A 19,542-nucleotide genomic window follows, 5' to 3' on the forward strand; every position below is an offset into this window, starting at 1 on the left:
TATTAACCTTTCGACCGTTTGATTGATTTGATTCGACCGATAACTATAATCATGCAAATATAGGTGTGTGGAATATTGTGATGACTTTAATTTTAATTCTTTTTGTAATCGTTATTTAAAATATTTATTATAATAATATTAGTTTAACATTCAATGTGAAAATAAAAGATGATTGGCTTTAAGTGAACGCTTAACTGAATCTATTTTTATTTTTAAGGTATTTTGTTTTTGTATGTTGCCTTGAACAAATTTATTTTATTAATAAAATAATTGAATAATTTGTATCTATAATATAAATAATCTCAAATGAAAAAGTTCTCTAATTAAAACAGTGTTAGATTTGGATTTTCTGAAGTTCTGTTGACGTAAAAAGGAACCTTTCTAGATTTCAAATCAATATATCATAAATATAAACAATGTGATTAAGTAAATTATTTTTATATGTTTATCTTTAATTGGTTTTTCAATCGATGAATTTAAAAAAAAATACGTAGGTGAAGCTCACTCTTTAGTTATTATTTATTATACTACGCTTTATTTAACGAAATACATAATGATTCTAAAAATACCCAAGTTACTTAGCGGCGAAGTACATACAATCAACCGAAATTGGAACAAGCCTTAGTAGGTGTAATCTGTTTAATATATTGATAATTATACCTACACACGTAGACTTGATTACCTTGGCACGGGATCTATCGACATTCATCAACTAAATGTACTGATAAATTTTTAGTGAACTAATTTTTTTATCAGCAAAATGTAACTAAGTGAAGCGTTTAAAATAAAATAAAAAATGGCGCGGAATCGTCAGTGATACTCTTACCAGTGTATTTTCTAACTATGGGCCCGATGTTCCTTTCCTATCGCACTGCACAAACACAACGTAACACAACACTTTATTAGTAATTTTACAATGCGTAATTTTCCTAAACAGCCGAAATATGGACACTTAACTTGGGTGAGTTTGAAACGCGACTGGCCGGGGTGCGTCGAATGGGAATCGATCGGTCTGCGCGTACTTCTTGCGCCCCGCGTCACTCCGACCACCCCCCATATCTTATGTATGAAAGCAATGCCAGGGAAAAGTGAAAAATACTCAGCAACGCCGGTCTCCCTCGTGCGGCTACTGTTTGTCAAGGAGCTTTTATGACGGTAATCTCTTTATATAATGGTGGGATCAGTAACTTATATCATAGTTTAGAATAAAACGTTTCAAGGGATATTTGAGTCTGTTAGGTTTTTGATTGTAATGTGTGGTGTAATTGCTTTGGATCGTTTCATACAAAATTCAAAACGCAATTCCGTAGGTAGCCTCGCTTTTTTCGGAAAGAGGTTTTTGTAATATTAATGATACTTCGCTGGATACAATTCTATGTGAATACATTGCCTTTTGTATTCGTTATGTTAATCTCATTAAATATTAATTAATCGGGTTTCGGTATTGGCGCGGTTTCATTAGCTTTTACGGGAACCGATGTGATATTAAAAATTTAAGCACTGCAGCGGATGCATAATGGCACCATTCGTTATCCCTGTTAAATCAGTTGATAGTAACTAATTATTGTCTCTTAAGCGATATGTGGGTTGGTAGAATAGACATGTAGCAGAAATTCTATGAAATTAGACACATGCAGGTTGTTTATCTTCGCGGCGAACAAGATATGAATTATTAACACAAATTAAGCACATGTATATTAAGTGGTGCTTGCCTGGGTTTGAAACCGCAATCGTCGGTTAAGATGCAAGCGTTCTAACCACTGGGCCATCTCGGCTCTTATTTCAACAAGAATCGGCAGAACACCATAATCTTTTAAAATTATTAAGGGTTGTAATCTTCAATGGACCTACCTGTACTTCTTATCTCTATGCCAGACCGAAATATGTAGCATCTGGTGGTCATAGACTGCCGTCGGTAGTGGTAGCTTCAAGTGACGCTGGAACTCCGGCTCTCTCTTCCCATAGAGCACAGAAGTCCGTTGAAAAATTGATCGCTGTGACGGTAAACTCAGGTCCTCGGTTACGCCACTGATCACAACCTGAAATATAGAAATAACGATATATATTACAAATTCGCAATATTATTAGTAAGTAATAATCCATAATTATATTATAAATGTGAAAGTAACTCTCTCTGTCGCTTTTTTACGATCAAGCCAATGAACCGAATTTGATAAAAATTGGCGTAAAGCAAGCTAGAACTCCAAAGAAGGACATACTCGTAGACTGCCAGATTGGATTGTAACCGCAACTGTATACTCAGCACTGAGCTAATTTATTTTTCGATCATGGAAAAGCATTACAATGTTTCAGTACGAACCTTTGCGTATGCATTGATGTCATCCACCTTGCCAGTTGATCGTTGAAGGTCTCGACAGCGAATAACTGAAAAAAAAAACATAAAATGATTATCTCCTTTTTTTTTAATTATTAATTATTTTTTCAAAGAAAAGGCTTCGATAGTCACCACTCACCGTGCACGTCAATAATATCGTTTCGTGTAACGATTTCTAGATCGATTGTCGCTTTTAATGATTGAAATCTATCCGCACTCCTCTCTAAGCGATTACTGGCAACACTGCGTCTCTTTTCCTCACTGCTATTTATACTGCATTCCTCCGGTGAATATGTCAGACATCGCCTCGATGTTTTATGTTCCAGTACCGGAGTCAGAATATCATTAGGCAGTAAGTCTTCGCCGAGCTTGCTCGTTTTGTGTGCTCTTTCTTCGCTAAATACGTTACTGGATCGTTTTAGATTTGGTAATGGGGTTATAGGACTAGGGATTCCATTTTCTAGTGTTAAGCCAAACAGTTCTCTCGATCTTATGTTTTGTACTGGTCCGTAAGTCTTTAGACTGCTATGGGACACGTTCGATCTTATCGAATTGTTCATTAGTGGATAGTCTTTTTCAGAAACGATTTCATGAAAGGATGTACTAGGGGGCTCGTACAACGAAACGTTTTGTAATTCCGATGCGGGACTCGGCAAGCCCATTTCTAAAGTAAGAACGAGTGAGGATTTGTTTTCCATTTGCTTTTGTTTCCATGCGCTCTCATTGCTCACTGTGGACTTTTTTCTGCGAATACACTTTTGTCTTTTTAATCTGTTGTTCCTTTCTTTCATTGTTGAATGTAAATCAGGCGTTGATTCGGATGAAACTTGTTCCAAATTACCTCTTTCAGTAGTCGATAAACTCATGGATTGTGATCTCATCAGGGAAACATTTCTTTGACTATTAGAGGAACGTTTCTTTTTTACATCAACATAGTTATCAGGCGTTCTTACTTCTCTTTCATTATAGCCATCGCCGTCATCTAAAATAAATCCCCCGATAGGTACATTCTTAAGTAATTTTTCATTTACTCTGTGAACCGGAGCCTTCTTTTTTATAGGCGTCGTTTTGGGTGAAACTGAATTCTCTCTTGATAAATTAACATATCTAGCTTCTTTAATTAAATTAGTTTTATTTTCAGACTGTGGTTTAACGAAGAGATCTTTGATTGCTTGGGCAGTTGTCAACTCTTCTTCAATATCAAGATTACGCTCAACGTTTTTGTTAAATATTCTTCTTTTTGATTTCACAATTTTCGTACTTTTTATGATGTCTTCAATCATTTTTTCTAATGTGACATCACCCATTTCAGTAGTTGAGACTGTTGAGTCCGTTACACTTGTTAAGGATTCTTTGCATTGAATGAATTTGTTTTCCATTTCAGCGGAGCATTCTTCATCTCGAATTGGAATAGTAAATGGGTTTTCGACCTTTGGAAAAAAATCAGAAACATCATTGTCGCCAACGATTCTTTGTGATTTAGTATGAGTACTTATTGTACTAAATCTTAGAGCAGCTAATTTCACAGATAAGGGTGTTATTGAAATAGGAGAACAGCCATCTCTGACTAAAGCGTGTACATCTTTTTTATCAATTGAAGGAGATTTGAAGGAACTTTCGAATTCACTTGATTTTTTCCTAGTACGTTTTAAGGGTCTTATGTTGGGTGGTCCATCTTCGCTTTTAGTAAAATATAAGGGATTGTCGGTAAATATTCGATGACCAAATATCGGTAGAGTAGATTTCTCTAACTTCGTTTTGTCGACTACTAAAGGTTTTTCAATGCAATTAATTACCAAGTCTTTATCATATTCAATTTCTACTAAACCTTCGCTGTTTGTTTTTGTTGTACTTATTGATTTCTTGTTGTGGATATCTTTGACAATCGCAAATGAATTTTTTGAGCTCTCTGATGATACACTCAATCTTTCTGATAGGTCATTCAAAGATGGCTCAGATACGCTATGAATTAATTTAGGTGATGCTATTAAACTTCTATCCTGCTTCATTTTCCTTTCGGATTTGTAAATACAACTGTTTCTAGTAAATACTTCGTTGTTATTACAAACAGTCATTTCTAGTCTTCGTTTCTTTGCTTCCCTAACTCTCCTACTATAAGTAGGAGGGGTAAGAGGTAAATCTGAATGTATATCCTCTTTAGAAGCATTTCTATAAAATTTCCTTTTGTCAAAGTTGGGTGTCATCGAATTAGGTGTTATGTTACTCACGTCTTTCAAGGCAATATTTTCTGATTTCTTTACATATCCTTCTCTAAAATGATTAGGCGTGTTACCTACACAGTTAAGGTTTTCCTTATCAACGTTTTGACAGCAACTTTTTCTTGCAGCCGCTCCCAATGATCTTCTTTGATACCGACTGGGCTTTTTACTTTTTTTAACTGTCTGTGCGTCTAGAGATCGCCGTGCTTTATCGTTATATGGTTTATGCACGTAAGTGTCGACATCGCTTAATCCCTCGTCATTAATGACCTGGACGTCTGGGTTCTTTTTGCCATACACCGTCCACTTGAGCATCGTTGATCTGTAACAATTGAATTCAGCATTAGATCAAAACTATATTCAATATCTTAATCAAAATCATTTGGTTAAAATTTTGTTTAGAACATGACAAATTTATATTGATATATGCAGTCGGGGTAAGAAAAAGATCGTCACCTTAACATCTATTTTCGTGTACTCATTATGAGCGATAATCTGCTTTACCGATCGAGAATGACATATTGCGTCGCAATGATTTGATGTTTAGATTCAAAAAGTACTAAGTTTAAGACTTGATACAGGAATGAATTTGAAAACTGACGAAGGTTTTCTTACTCTGACTGTACATTACAAAGATTTGTGCATTTAACAATAATAAATATACATATAAAATAATTACATAAACCTTATTTGGGATTTGTTTGAGATCAATTACCGTGACAAATGGTGGAATGGTGCGATACAGCTAGCAATAAAGGAGAACAGTTGTACAACAACGAATGGAATTATTGTGTCAAGTAATATCGCATCGTAGATCAATATGTTTTCTCTCATTAGACGCTACGGACTTTCTATAAAATTTGAGCGGAACGAGTTCACGAGATCTTTTATTGTTGATGTACTATTGAAATTATATTGTATTGTATCGTCGAAGTATTTACAATATTTGGAATACTACAAAAATACTATAATGATATTTTTTATTCAGCAGGAAAATACTTTTTAGTGTCAAATTTTAATTATTTTCTGACAGATGAATCAAGAACCCGCATTGCATTAGCGTCGTTGAATTATGCTGGAAGCTTATCTTTGAAGGGAGAGGAGACTTAAGCTCAATTCTAGGATACACTACATCAAATTTCTTTCCTTTACCGAATACACTGCGATAATAAAAAATAAGTCGCTATAAATACTGATAGTTCAATTGCTTTACACGTTAAAATATTTTCGTTTAACGAGATTTATCATGCCTCGCTTATAACTACAGCATAAATTTCATGGATGTTACATTTTCATATATTCCATTGTCATAGTCCATTAAACAGATGATATGTCACGTTCTCGCGAAATCCGTTATGACGTAGTAGTGCTGGACTTGAAACAATTTCACGGAGCGTCGATATTCGTCCCGGATATCACGACATCGATTAAGCTGACCGTTGAGAACGTAGTGCTTTGAAATTAAACTTCAGTAACAGGAATGTACTGGAAAGTTTTGATGGTGGAACTTATGTTATTGGCTACTCTGGTTCAGTTATATATGAATAGCAGTTTTTTGATAAACATGACGTGAATTCCTAGATAAATAATATGAGAGGAAAATTATTACTAAAACGTACATCAGGAAAAAATATATCTGTAATTTGTATTCGATAATTGTGCAATGAATGTGAGTTATCTACAATTTTTCCCATAGAGCCGTATTTCTGAATTTTGAAACGGCTGATACTCTGTGTAAATTATTTTTCGTTTCTCACAATGTTTATCAAATATATAATGACCTTATTCAGACTATACCAGATAATTGCCAAGCGATATCTCAATAAATTTACCACATTCCAAGATATCGAAACATACTATAAAATAACTAAGGAATATGATACAGGCTATTAATTTGCTAATAGGTTTATGGTATATACAGTGTTTTGGAACATCACAAATTGGAACTGCAGTGATCCCATGAAGGAATGTATGATCAATTAACCACTTTAAGACAATCACAACGGATTTCTAAATCATCTGAACCGTTATCTCAACATATTAAAGGCAGGTTATAAGCGTTACTGTTCATTTCGTTAAACTGTTATACTTTAACTGCTATCTCATTCTCTAACTGGGTTACATATCCAATTTCTCTTTCTTCCATAATTTGCTTTCTTTTGTAAGTGATATTATATCTTTAGCTGTATTTGTGAAACTTTGGTCTCGCTGGTGTTCCTATCGAATATGTCCGTGTTTCGGAAAGCATGGAAAATCGTTGGTGAAATGTCTGACATTCATTAGAACTCTAAGGTTGTAAGTGCGCCTGTATTTTCTCATACTTTAGTCCTTTCTATTTTTTTACTGCCTTAATATATTTAGAAGCCTGATTATTTTTCGTTTATAATGTTAAATAAATATTTCTTTTGTATGGGCTTAATTGAATATATGGAAATATCGTATAATATTGTATTCCATTGTCTTAAGCTTTAAAGTCATGAGTGGACTAAACAAATAATAAAATCCTAATAATCGTCGGTAAATTAAAACCCATAGGTAATTTAATATTTCTAAATTCAATTGAAATGGCTAAATGACTTCCCTAATTCTAAATCAACTCAATTATAATCCATAAAGTAAACTAATCACTTACGAATATAATATTAATAAGTCATTCTTATGCAAACTCCTGCCTTGAAATTCACAAAAACCTTTGTTGGAATTCAAATATGGCCGATTTCATCTCGGTTACGCCGAGGCAATAATTCATATTTCCCGCTGTACCAAATTGACTGTGTAATTAGAATCTTGGCGCGCTTTGTACCCGCCATAGTCTGACAGACACATGCTGCGCTCAGAAACCAGTGTGTACACAAAACGACCCTGAAGAATTCGCGAACTAAATACAACACCGCAAAAACAGGGCGTACAACTTGGTCCATTATCCTCTCCCTTGCTTTTCAAATTACTATTGAATTTAAGATTTCTCCCGGAGCATTTTTTAATATCGAATGCACGTCTCGACTCGGGAAACATGGGGTCGCAAACAAAAAGTTTCTTATTGAACGACATAGGTTACTTTGCAGTTCGATTGTAAGAAATTTCCGAACGTATAACGGAATAAGGTTTGGATTATCGAAAAATTCAAATTTACAATTGTATGGTACGTGCTGAGCGTCAACGACATTCGTCTGAATGAAACGGAACGAGTTTTAGCGGAATTCGAATTCGGAACGTCCGAGAGTCACATTAAAAATATCTATTGTAACTTCATCGAGTAAATTTGAACTTAATAGCTTTCGAAATAGGTATTGTAGACGATTGAGCGTATCTAGAAACGTCCGTGAAAAGAACAACCGGCTTGCGCCAAGACGGATACTTGTAACGTTTTCAAGAAGTATACCGTTCGATAAGGGAAGATGTAGCGATCTTAAGTCCGCTGCATTTATTTAGGGAACACGCTTGTGACAATTGCTTCATCGTAATTGTAAGGATTCGCATTTCGGTGAAAAAGTCTGCAAACAGTTATTATGTCACACGTTTATTATCATCGAGTTGCCAACCCAGGTTCTTTTAAGACTCAAGTGCGCGAACGTAATGCACAATGAACTAATTGTAAATGATCTTTGAGAACATCGCGATTCTCATGTTGCGTGAAGTATTTTAATCGTCAATACAATTGATGGATAACATTAGTTCCTCAGCATTCAGTTATGAAATTGCGATTGTTTTTAAAGGTATTGGTAATCTGTTTTTCATAATTGAGTACTTTTCTGAATCAATCTCTATTAACCAATAAACTTTTTGTTAGTTTTTTAGAAATTACTTTTAATAAAATAAGTGTTAGATATTATTGAATAACTAAGACTTTTTTTAGCAGTGAAGCAAACAAAAGAATCTTTATTCAAAATGATTCGTCGTTTGACAAGAAAAATAAAGCTACCGCACTTGGAAAATATATCCCATACTAGAAGGACCAGGAAATTAGTAATCAGAACAAATTTGTATCGAATTTTTAGTATTATCGTTTAGTATTATTGGAACATAATCTTCTTTAAAAACTTTAATATTATAAAGCAAATGTCAAAATAGATCATTTCATTTTCTAGTACCGTACTATATGTTGTTCTAGGCGTACCGTGATTGATGGAAATTATAATTATTTTCATTTATGAAAAAAGAAAGAAAATTATCTACTAGTGCTTCTAGAATTAGTTTGTAGTAGAACTAGGAAGGACATAATGTTTTTTTTTATATTGACAAATAATGTTTGTCGCCAGTTGGCGGCAGGTGGCGCTCATTCATAAATAATTCATATCGTCCAGTATGTCTGTTTGCACCCCGTTTCTATTGACTGTTTCCCGAATTACGAGGACTTCATTTGAATAATATATACACATAAATTGTGAAATATTCCGCGGTTTTACGCTCGAGTAAATGAGGTATTTTTTATGTATTGTACTTTACTGTTTTTTAAGTTGTTGTGGGTCATCAACTACTGAACTATTGTCATTTCAATATTTTCTTGGTTTTGCGTTCGAATTTTAATATTCTTATATTTGTAGTTGATTACCTTCCGTCATTTTCAGGATAGGTTACGTTTTCAGGGATAAAAATATCAGCACGTAGAGTTATACTATAAAATTGCACACAACATTTTAAAAAATATATTCTAATTGAAATTCGAGTGCATATACATTTTCCATTCCGATATTTGCACCTTTAAGGTTGATATTTTTCCTTTAAATTAAAATAGGATGAAACTAAAACTGTATCCTTTGAAACGATTAATAATTTCCTAAAAGGGTTCATAATATAGGTCTGAGGTAACAAACAGTAAAAAAAACAATAAATATTGCTTACTTGATGTCGTTTAAAAATAATTACTGTACACATTTTAAACGACTACAGTCCAAGCATGATTTCCCCATTGAATAGCAATTCTGACTATGGTATTTTACCATTATAATACACGGGAAAGCTCATGGGCAAATTAACCACATCATGGAAAGTGGTCACCACAATCCAACTACATATTGCAAAAAGTACGAGTACAAATTGTGTATGTAAACTGTGGTTGCAACTACGCTGAGTCAATTTATAGACCCAGAAGTAGTAACAGAAAATATCATGTCATTTCTCAATTTAGCGACCCTTTAGGGATCGTATTGGGTTATTCCGGTCTATTAATTTTTGCTTATGTAGAAGAAATAGTACCGACCTGTACACTCCCAAAGGGACGACTTCACGTTTAATGAATTAATTATTTTTTTAATAAAGTAACTGTCGTATCCTTTTTTATAATGTAGTTCCTTATCAACGTCATTATTACGCAGTTATGTCATTAAAATTGAACAAAAATACATGTTATGAAATTACGAAATATTATTTATTTCACTAAAATATATTAATAACCTTAACAAATATATATTAATTTGTATTTTCTTGCTTTATTTACTTAATGCACTAAGACAATGTAAGAACGTATACTCAATCTTTGGCGATCTACAAAAAAAAGTTTCAATGATCCAAGTCTTGACCAATATCGCCATGGCCCCCAATGCTAGGGGTTCTACACCACCTGCGCCCTGCATTAAGACAGACCGCGTGTTTTGCTGTCTGTACTTGGATTATTTGTTTATTTGATCCTTGTATCGTTCCCTTCCTCGTAAAGGATGCATATGTCAATTTGTATATACAAGTACACATTTTCCATCGACATCTATACTTTTATACTATTATAAATGTAAAAGTAACTCTGTCTGTCTGACGCTTTTTCACGACCAAACCTTTAAACCGAATTTGATGAAATTTGGTATGAAGTAAACTTAAACTCCTAGTAAGGACATAAGCTACTTTCTTTTACCAAAACCCCTAAAACGCGAGCGAAGCAGCGGGCAACAACTAGTATTTTATAAGTAGCGTCTCGTGCAATGCATGCATTAGTGATATTTTTATTAACTGTATCAACTTTTAAAACACATTCAAAATACAATACAACACAATAAATATATAAGGATTACAAAAATATGTATATAATTAATTATGCTACATATTTATCTGCCTCACTATGAAGTAGAGTTGAGTAGAAATGGCTTAAGAGTCGTTACTTTAATTTTACATAAATGCACACACAATTAATTAAACAGTTTGTTACGATAATTTTGAAAATAGAACCGCCAGCTATTGGTGGATTTTAAATGTAAGTGTCACTTACGTCATTTTTGTATCAGTTTCACTGTTATATTTTACACTAGATGTTGAAAAAGATTGTCATAACACATTTATTCAAATTCGATTCAGTTTGACCATCAAAGAGCAACTAAAAGATAGACAGAAATACACACAAATAAACAGAGCTAATTTCGCAATAATATTATAAGTATAGATTAAAATATTTGTTATTAAGAGAAACGTGAAATAGTGTACACGAAACATAATACTAGTGTGAACATGCCCTAAGAATTTGTAGTAATTGAAGTCAACGCAGCTGCCACCCCCTACACTCGATAAGTGGCTCTAATTACAATCCCGATTGCTACAACGTAAATTAATGCATTTATCGCTACCAGTGTATATTTTATAAAGTACATTTTCTTGCAGCTTAGTTCATTTGTAATTAACAACGCTTTCACTGTTAATACGATTTTTTTAAGCCTTTACGATATTCTCATTCCATAAGGTCATATGTGACATTTTAAGATTATGTGTCTTTTATTCTCTTTAATAGGGTTCTGATTGATTGTATGTTGTAAGATGTAGTATTTTTATTATATCTTTTTTCGCTATCACCGTGTTAGTAACTCAATATATAATAATATTTAAAGCGTTTAATTCATTAATAAGAAAAGTACCACTTGTTTCTTTTTTCTATATTTGCGCTGGCGCTTAAGTTTCGAATTTAAGCTTTAATGAAATGGTGGTAAGGTTCTGTTTTCTTTACTCATATCACCCACTCATCACGGTACTGCCAAACATCAATAAATACTGCCTCCTTCCGTAAGGGGAGCGAGTTATAGAAATTGAATGGTTTAAGGTGCATTCGCGGTGCGGAATACTCTACTCTCTACTACTCTACTAATAAAATTTTTAAGGTATACGTTGGCGGACGAGCATATGAACCACCTTATAGTAAGTGGTCACCATCACCCATACACAATGACGCTGTAAGAAATATTAACTATTCCTTACATCGTCAATGTTCCAACAATCTTGGGAACTAAGATGTTATGTCCCTTGTGACTATAATTACACTGGCTCACTCACCCTTCAAACCGGAACACAACAATACTGAGTGCTGTTATTTGGCAGTAGAATAACTGATGAGGGGGTGGTACCTACCCAGACGGGCTTGCACAAAGCCCTACCACCAAGTAGGAGATTATCACTCAATCTCAGATGAGTCTACCGTCCTTCTATCGTTAAGAAATCACGTACGTGGTTATTTAAGTAAGGTAATGGAAAAGTATGATATCATCCTTATTATTGATCTACGTCTCTATAAATGTATATATTTTTTTTTCGAAATTTGGCATAAAATTGATGCGTTCTAATTGGCTCAGATTTCGAATGTTTTGTGGTATTCTTGTTGGTGAATAGTCGATATAACTCACTAGGATTTTATAATATACTAGCCCTGTATCCGTTGGGTAGCCATCAGAAATGAATGTAACATTGATATTTTATTTATAAACGGAATCCTAAACACCATCTCATACATATTTCTAACTAAAAAATATGATTTACGAAGTCTCTCTCTCTCTTGGGTAGCTTGAAATTTTCAAACGCTGCGACTACTTTTTTAATCTGTATATAAGTGTATAAACGAGCCTTTTTACGTAACTTAAAGCGTTTACATTGAAGATTCTCTACTTGTATAATATGCATGTATTATAATTATTATTTAAATATGTTAACCATCGTCTTGAATAATTCTGTATATTGAAAACTAAGCATAGATATTTGTATAATACTATTTTTTGTTATGACCTCTAGAAATATCTAAGTATAATTTATTTATTAAATTAAATTTATATTAAGCATACATAGACAAGAAAATCATCCAGGGATCTAACGTGTGTTGCTTGTTAACGTCATAACAATATGTTCATATAACGTTATCTATGATATTTATCTATAAATGTTGCCATATGGCCTGCAGAGCCATACAGTTGCCGCAATATTAGTACGGAGTTTTAGTGTTACCCCCTTATTAGATTATTAAATTCGTTCTTTTTTATGAAGTAGAATATTTAGTTCTTTTTGCAAAACTGAATCAAAGTCAAACACAGATATTAATAATAGATAATAATCAATGTTTAATGTAATTTTATATTCACGAAATTGTAACATTGTAAAGATTGTTTTTTTTTTTTTATATCGTATTGGAAAATAGTTTAAGAACATATACTGATCAATGTTCAATGATAAAAATATTGATTTTAAAACATGATATTATATAAATATGTGTCGTAACGTTTATAAGATCCAGGCTAATAAAATGTCCCAACACAGCTGTCGCGACAAGCTCTGCGTAAGGTATGATAACTTTCTTCAAATAGGCATTCAATTTGACGGGTTATAGTTTTATTTGGTAATATTTGTCACTATTTGGTAATTTAAGAACTCAAAACTATTAAGTGTTACATAATAAGTCAGAATTTATTTAATAGTTTACTGGTGGAATTTTGTAAATACGTGTTATTACTTAATGTCTAGTAAAAATAGATCGTAGGTCCAAACTTAGGTCGAGACAAATTTACATATATATCAATTGTAATTAAGAGTTAAATTGGCTGCAATTTATGGTTGTTAATGTATGTTCTGTTAATAAATTTGAATATTAAATTCACCGAGTTTTCATAAAATATTTTGGAACTACACAAAATAAATTCGAATATTTTAAACATCTCAATTTTTTTAATAATTGAAATTTCATTGTATATTTTCTATTTTTAAAATACAAAAAAATGTTCCAGCCAGTGTCGAGTTACTTTTTAATTTAAGATGATTTGATGCGAAAAGCAGATGTACCGATGTCATATGCCCTTAGCTACCAAATTGGGAGCATTGTTCTCTTCACAATCGCTCTATTTAAACCCAAGAAATTGGAGTAACAATAATAATAATTGTTATGCAATCTGGAGCAGCTCCAGAATCTTCCCGCTATTGTTAACCTCTGGGATACCTTTTGTTGTTTGAGGAAGTGTGCAAAATTTCGGGACAATGTAGATGCGCCCTTAGAGTTCGTAAGGTCACTTCGCAGCTGTCTGTACCTGGTTTTATTTTTTATTTTATTTTTAATCTGTGCTTTCGTTAAGCGAACTTTATTATACGAACTGTCGTGGAATACGTTAGATTGGTATTGCGATCTACATTTTTTTTTCAAAGACCTTTCATTTAAATGCTATGATTTATTTTCGACTACAATACCTCAAGACTTGCGCTATGGGAAATTTACGACGCGATATCGAGGGGCGGGCTATATTGGATTCCTTGCTTTCGTTATTATTAGCCTATATATTATTATAATATTAGCTTCGAAGTTTATTCAATAAATAATACATACATACATAACTATTTGAAGCACTAACTATATTATACATGATAGGGATGGATTTAAAAATAACTTTGCAGAGTATTGACACGTATTTATACGTTATTTATTGGTTTAGCAAGGGAATAAGACGTACTTCTGATTTTATTGTTATCAGTCCTCATGAAGTACTCATATGTCAATCGAATAGTTGTTTTTTTTAAATCATTTCGTATTACTAGCACACTGGTCTTATATCAAAATGCCATCGTTCATAGAAAATTAAGACAAATCATTTGTAAATATTATATGACTAATACGGTTTACTATATTAGTTTTCTTTGTATTTAATATTTACAAATTGATTTTCATTTCATTCGTTTCCTCTATCCGGCTAATGATGAAAAGACGTCTTTATTAAGAAATAATTTTTACTTTTGCTGGTATTGAAAGATAACAATCGTTTCATACAAAGCTATTCAGATTAAGATATTTTATTCTTCGGAACAGATTATAAAAATATCATAAAAAAAGTAATGAAAGATCTAATGGCCCATAAAAGTTGCAAAGTTAAATCAATGCTTGTCACGTGTACAGTATGCCAGGAGATCATTTAAAGAGAAAATCGTAACTCAATAATAGAGCCGTTAAATTTTTATTATCTCAAGTAAATCTTTAACGATTACATTATTAACTGTAACGGTAATATACGTCAAATACTTATTGTATTTATTTTTTATTTTTTTACGTACTCGTACACCCCTTGACAGTCGATATTTCATTGTTGGGACTTGCAGCTCTATTCCTTAGCTCACTATTCGCAAAAAAAGAACTATTGTCTACTTTAAAATAGTTTAAAAAAAAGAACGTGTTCTAGAACGTTTTAAATATTGTGCCAATCCTGTTCTGATTTTAAAAACCGTTGGTTTTGTGACTAATGTATTTTATTTTCTCATACTTATGCCTTTGATTGTTATCGGACTGTCATTTTAAGAACTGCCAACGTATTATCAAAAGATAAAATCAGCTGTTTTGCAAGAGGTTGATGATTCGCACTAAAATAACACAACGAACATGCTTATCTTAAGTACCATTTACAATAAATTTAAGATCCCACCTTAGGGCAGTCGCCTTAAAATTATTACAAACATAAATGTCAGTACAAATTTGTTCTTTTTTTAAATTAAATTTCCTTTGTATTAAATAAATTCTAAAAAGGTTATACTTCATATAAAATAAAAATCATTTTTAAACTATTATATGTACAAAAGTTGACCGGTTGTGAAAAAGTCTGTGGGTTTTAATTCTGTCGAGTATAAAACTTCATTTTTAACTGCTAAACAAATTAGTGCACCTTGTAAGGTCCTGGGAACCAATCCCCTAATCCTCGAAACCCGGAGGTCAGGAGGCCAAGCAGGGTGATTTATAGCCAAAACACCTGGGGAAGATACAAGTATCAAGAAATAATTCTTATTACGCTCACCATACAGACTATTATGTATCAAGACTATGCATCAGGAGTTAACCACTACACGGTAAAATGAACTTTAAAGCTGAGACATACAGTTGAAAATTGAATAACATTAATAGTGTCATACAAATATTAATTGAGGGATCTTGTTTGTATAACGATAAGGTAGTATTGATACGAAATGACGAGTAATAAAATTTAAAACTTCTATACCGAGCTATAAATTAAACAATTCTATACAATAATGATTTAGTACGTAGAAATAATATAATCCTTCGGGCGTAACGACTTTAATAAGATATGGTTACATTAAATAATTATAAGATACATTAAATAATACTAGTAGTAGCTCGCGGCTCTGCTCTCGTTGATAGGTAGGGTGTTGATTATCATGTGTTAGGTAAAAGAGTATCCTATGTCCTTTCTTGGAATTTTCATCTTCAAATTTTATGAAATTCGGTTCAGCGGTTTGAACGACTAAGAGACGGACAGACAGTTACTTCATCATTTATAATATTAATATAGATTACATTTAAAATGAATGAATGTTTTATTTTAATTTTTTGACTTACAGTTACATACAAAAACTTACCAACGATTCTCTGTACTACCATGCTACTGAACTCAAAAACAATTAACAATTACAATTATTAATTAGTGGTAAAATCCATTTTTTTAAAGATTAGGTTATACAAAAATTTATACGAATTAAAGAATAGCTAATTGTTTTTAACTTAAAATATTATGATAATTCAGATAAGAATATTCGCGTGAGACCTGACTGCAAATTGTTTAAGCAATTGATATATTTATGAAATTAATCAAATTAATTACTATTTAAAGAAAATATGCTTCGACCTATAAAATACATATACGCAAAAAATCAAAATATAATGAAGTCATAACATATTTAAGCAATAACTACAACTTAAATATAATTGCCATGCGAATTTTTTTGGCGCCTAGAGCAATGAAATTACAGGAAGCAAGATACGATCTTGCGATAATAATGACCTCATTCATAAAATAAATAGTACTCCTATTACTGTTACTGTCACTCAGAAAGCAACAGATAATCCTTTCAATAAAAATGCAGCAATACATGTTAACCGATGATTTCGGGTTCAAACCCAGGCAAGCACCACTATTTATATGTGCTTAATTAGTGTTTATAATTCATCTCGTGCTCGGCGGTGAAGGAGAACATCGTGAGGAAAACTTAATTTGTCTAATTTCATTGAAATTCTGCCACGTATATATTCCACCAACCCGAATTGGAACAGCGTGGTGGAATATGTTCCAAAACCCTGTCCTTAATGGTAGAGAAGGCCTTAGCCCAGCAGTGGGAAATTTACAGGCTATTACTGTCTGTACTGTACTATAAGGTACAAGGAAGTTGAAAGAAAATATCATTGAAATGAACTGGATACTTCACATAAAACGACAAGATTTTTTTTACAAGAATGACATATCGCAGATATTCAGACCAGAACAATATGAGAAATTTAACGTTCTGCAAGATCATTCATTATTGATTCTTCATGTTTTACGATCAAGTATTTGAGTCTTAAAGGAATCTTGGATGGCATCCTCTCAAATGATAAAAGTTTTGTCACGTAATAATTTTTAGTTAAAATTGAACCCTTACAATTTCGATGATACCTTTGTCTCAAGAAATTTCTTTAATTTTGGACTTAATACTATCTTCACATCGTATTCTTCGTAACTTCTTCTATCATGAACGGAATACTTCTTAAAATATTTTAAAATCCGTTTGGTCTTTTTACGGGTATTTACCGAACGTTTCTTACGTTAAATCGTCTACGATTCCTATTTTATGATCTGTGGAAACCAAATTACAATTAATATTTTGAACGCGACTTTTTGGACGTTCCAAATTTGAATTCCACTCAGGCAGATAACTTAAAAAATCGCTCGATCTTTTGCAGTACAACTAAAAATGACATTCTGTTCTGACATAGATTTTAATGGTAACTCGGCTGGAAAAGGCATTCTACTTAGAGTTTTATTAGTCGCTGTTCCATTGTCTACACACTGTTTTACTTCATCTCACGAGATACATTGCAAGCATTTCAGCTCACTAATAATTATGTGGTCACCATTCTCGTGAAGGTTGTGACTAAGAAGGTTTTATACTTATTTTAACTTTAATTATATAAGTTTGAATTACGAATTGATGAATATCGTGAAACTAGGACAGTCGTATTAAAAAGTCAGCAAATCGGAACATGTATGATTCGTATCAGTTAATTTGGACCCAGGACGATCACCCTTTGTACTTTTTGTTGTTTTTTTTTAATTTTTTATCACATTAGCTTCCGCTCTCGGGGCCGTGAGAAAAGATGACTTCATATGAATCAGTATTAATTTTGTTAATGAGTTAGACCGTGTTTACTGTTATTATGCCTTGGCAATTAAAACGAGTTTTGTTTAAATTTATAACAAGACATCCTCATTCAATTATGTTGTTTGTGGTCATTTTAACTTGTGTAACGGAGCGATTAAATTACTTTTATATCCAACTGTGTGAGCAAAAGAAATCCTTACATTGAGGGAATTAAAAGACTGATAAAAATTTATATAAGTACGTTGCTCATTTCGTTTTAAAAATGTATCAGTGGACGCAGCTTGATGCATCATTTGATGGTCACATTTGCCTATAGATATTGTTTAAAAAAAAAGGTTTCTTACGTACAGTCAGAGTAAGAAAACTTTCGTCAGTTTTCAAATTTCTTTATCAAGTCTTTAACTCTTAGTACCTTTTGAATCAAATCATTGCGACACAATATGTCATTCTCAATCGGTAAAACAGATAATCGCTCATACTGAGCACACGAAAATAGATCTTAAGGTGACGAACCTTTTCTTACCCCGACTGTACTTTAACCGCAGAGCTAAAAATGATAAATTCTTGTACCTTTGATTACAATGGTGAAAATATTGTTTAATGCCATTTATGTTAAAAAATAATGTTTTCAAATCAAAGATAAATAAAGAATTAATGAAGCGTTATTTACAAATGTTTACTTCAAGATTTCAAGAGGTATAATATCCTATTAAAAATATTGATTATACCTCATTGTTAGTGAACTTTATGTTTTTATGAGAAATAACTTTAAACCGATATACCAACTTGTGGTACTTACATAAGCTTAGAAGCGCTACCGCATGTAAGTTATGTTATGAAATTAACATAAGCCTATAAGTCGAATATATTTTCGGATATATTATTCAAATATTTTACCCCTCGAATATACAATTTGATGCGCGCTAGTAATAAAAAATATATTATAATAACAATCACATTTCATAAGACAGTTTGAAAACTGGATGAAATAAGGAAGTGTTAAGTGATGGCGAGTGCAAATCGTTATTAATTAATAAACAAAATACAAATCATTTTGACTTTTATACCCATTGATACAGAGCCTATATTTGTTTAAATGTAATTATACATCTTGTGTATTTATTACAAACAAAACATTCAAATTTAGACTTTAAATCCATATGATTTAAATATAATTTCCTTTTACAATGCAAATGATTAATATTAACAAAAACTCTTTTGTATCTAAGATTTGTTTCATTGTTTGTCTGTGACATCTTCTAATGGCTGAATACACAGGGGTGCATGCCTTGAAGTGGGTTTAAAAATTAATTGCATTTGTTTATTCTTACTTAAATTTATTACCAATTTAATATGATTAAATTGCATCATTTTAAAAGCTTTCTTTGACTTCACGTATTTCCATATGAAGATTAAATAAAATTAAATGTGCTAAATGAAGCATCATAAAATATTGATTTAATCTTAAGTCTTAACCAAGGCACCGTTTTAAAGCTCACTCGAGTTATTTCAGAGCTTAGTTGTAATATTAGTTAATTTCATATTTTGTATTGTGCTCTGTTATATAAGTAAGAAACCTTAAGAATTGTTTACGTGGTAGAGTTCAGTGATCCACATCTAAGCAACGTTTTTAAA

At 32.3% G+C, this 19,542-nt stretch overlaps 1 protein-coding gene across 1 annotated transcript in view; it reads right to left on the reverse strand.

Annotated features, from left to right (window-relative positions):
- The window catches only part of LOC124538926, a 54,979-nt gene that overhangs the window by 33,406 nt on the left and 2,031 nt on the right, over nucleotides 1-19,542 (reverse strand). Inside the window, exons 2-4 of the mRNA XM_047116196.1 lie at nucleotides 2,475-4,876; nucleotides 2,321-2,385; nucleotides 1,852-2,039 (exon numbers count right to left, since the gene is read on the reverse strand). Of these exons, the coding sequence (XP_046972152.1) occupies nucleotides 1,852-2,039; nucleotides 2,321-2,385; nucleotides 2,475-4,869 (2,648 nt within the window). The 5' untranslated portion in view covers nucleotides 4,870-4,876. The remainder of the gene's footprint in view (nucleotides 1-1,851; nucleotides 2,040-2,320; nucleotides 2,386-2,474; nucleotides 4,877-19,542) is intronic.

The sequence above is a fragment of the Vanessa cardui genome, chromosome 2 (assembly GCF_905220365.1).
Source record: "Vanessa cardui chromosome 2, ilVanCard2.1, whole genome shotgun sequence".
NCBI classification, from domain to species: Eukaryota; Metazoa; Arthropoda; class Insecta; order Lepidoptera; family Nymphalidae; genus Vanessa; species Vanessa cardui.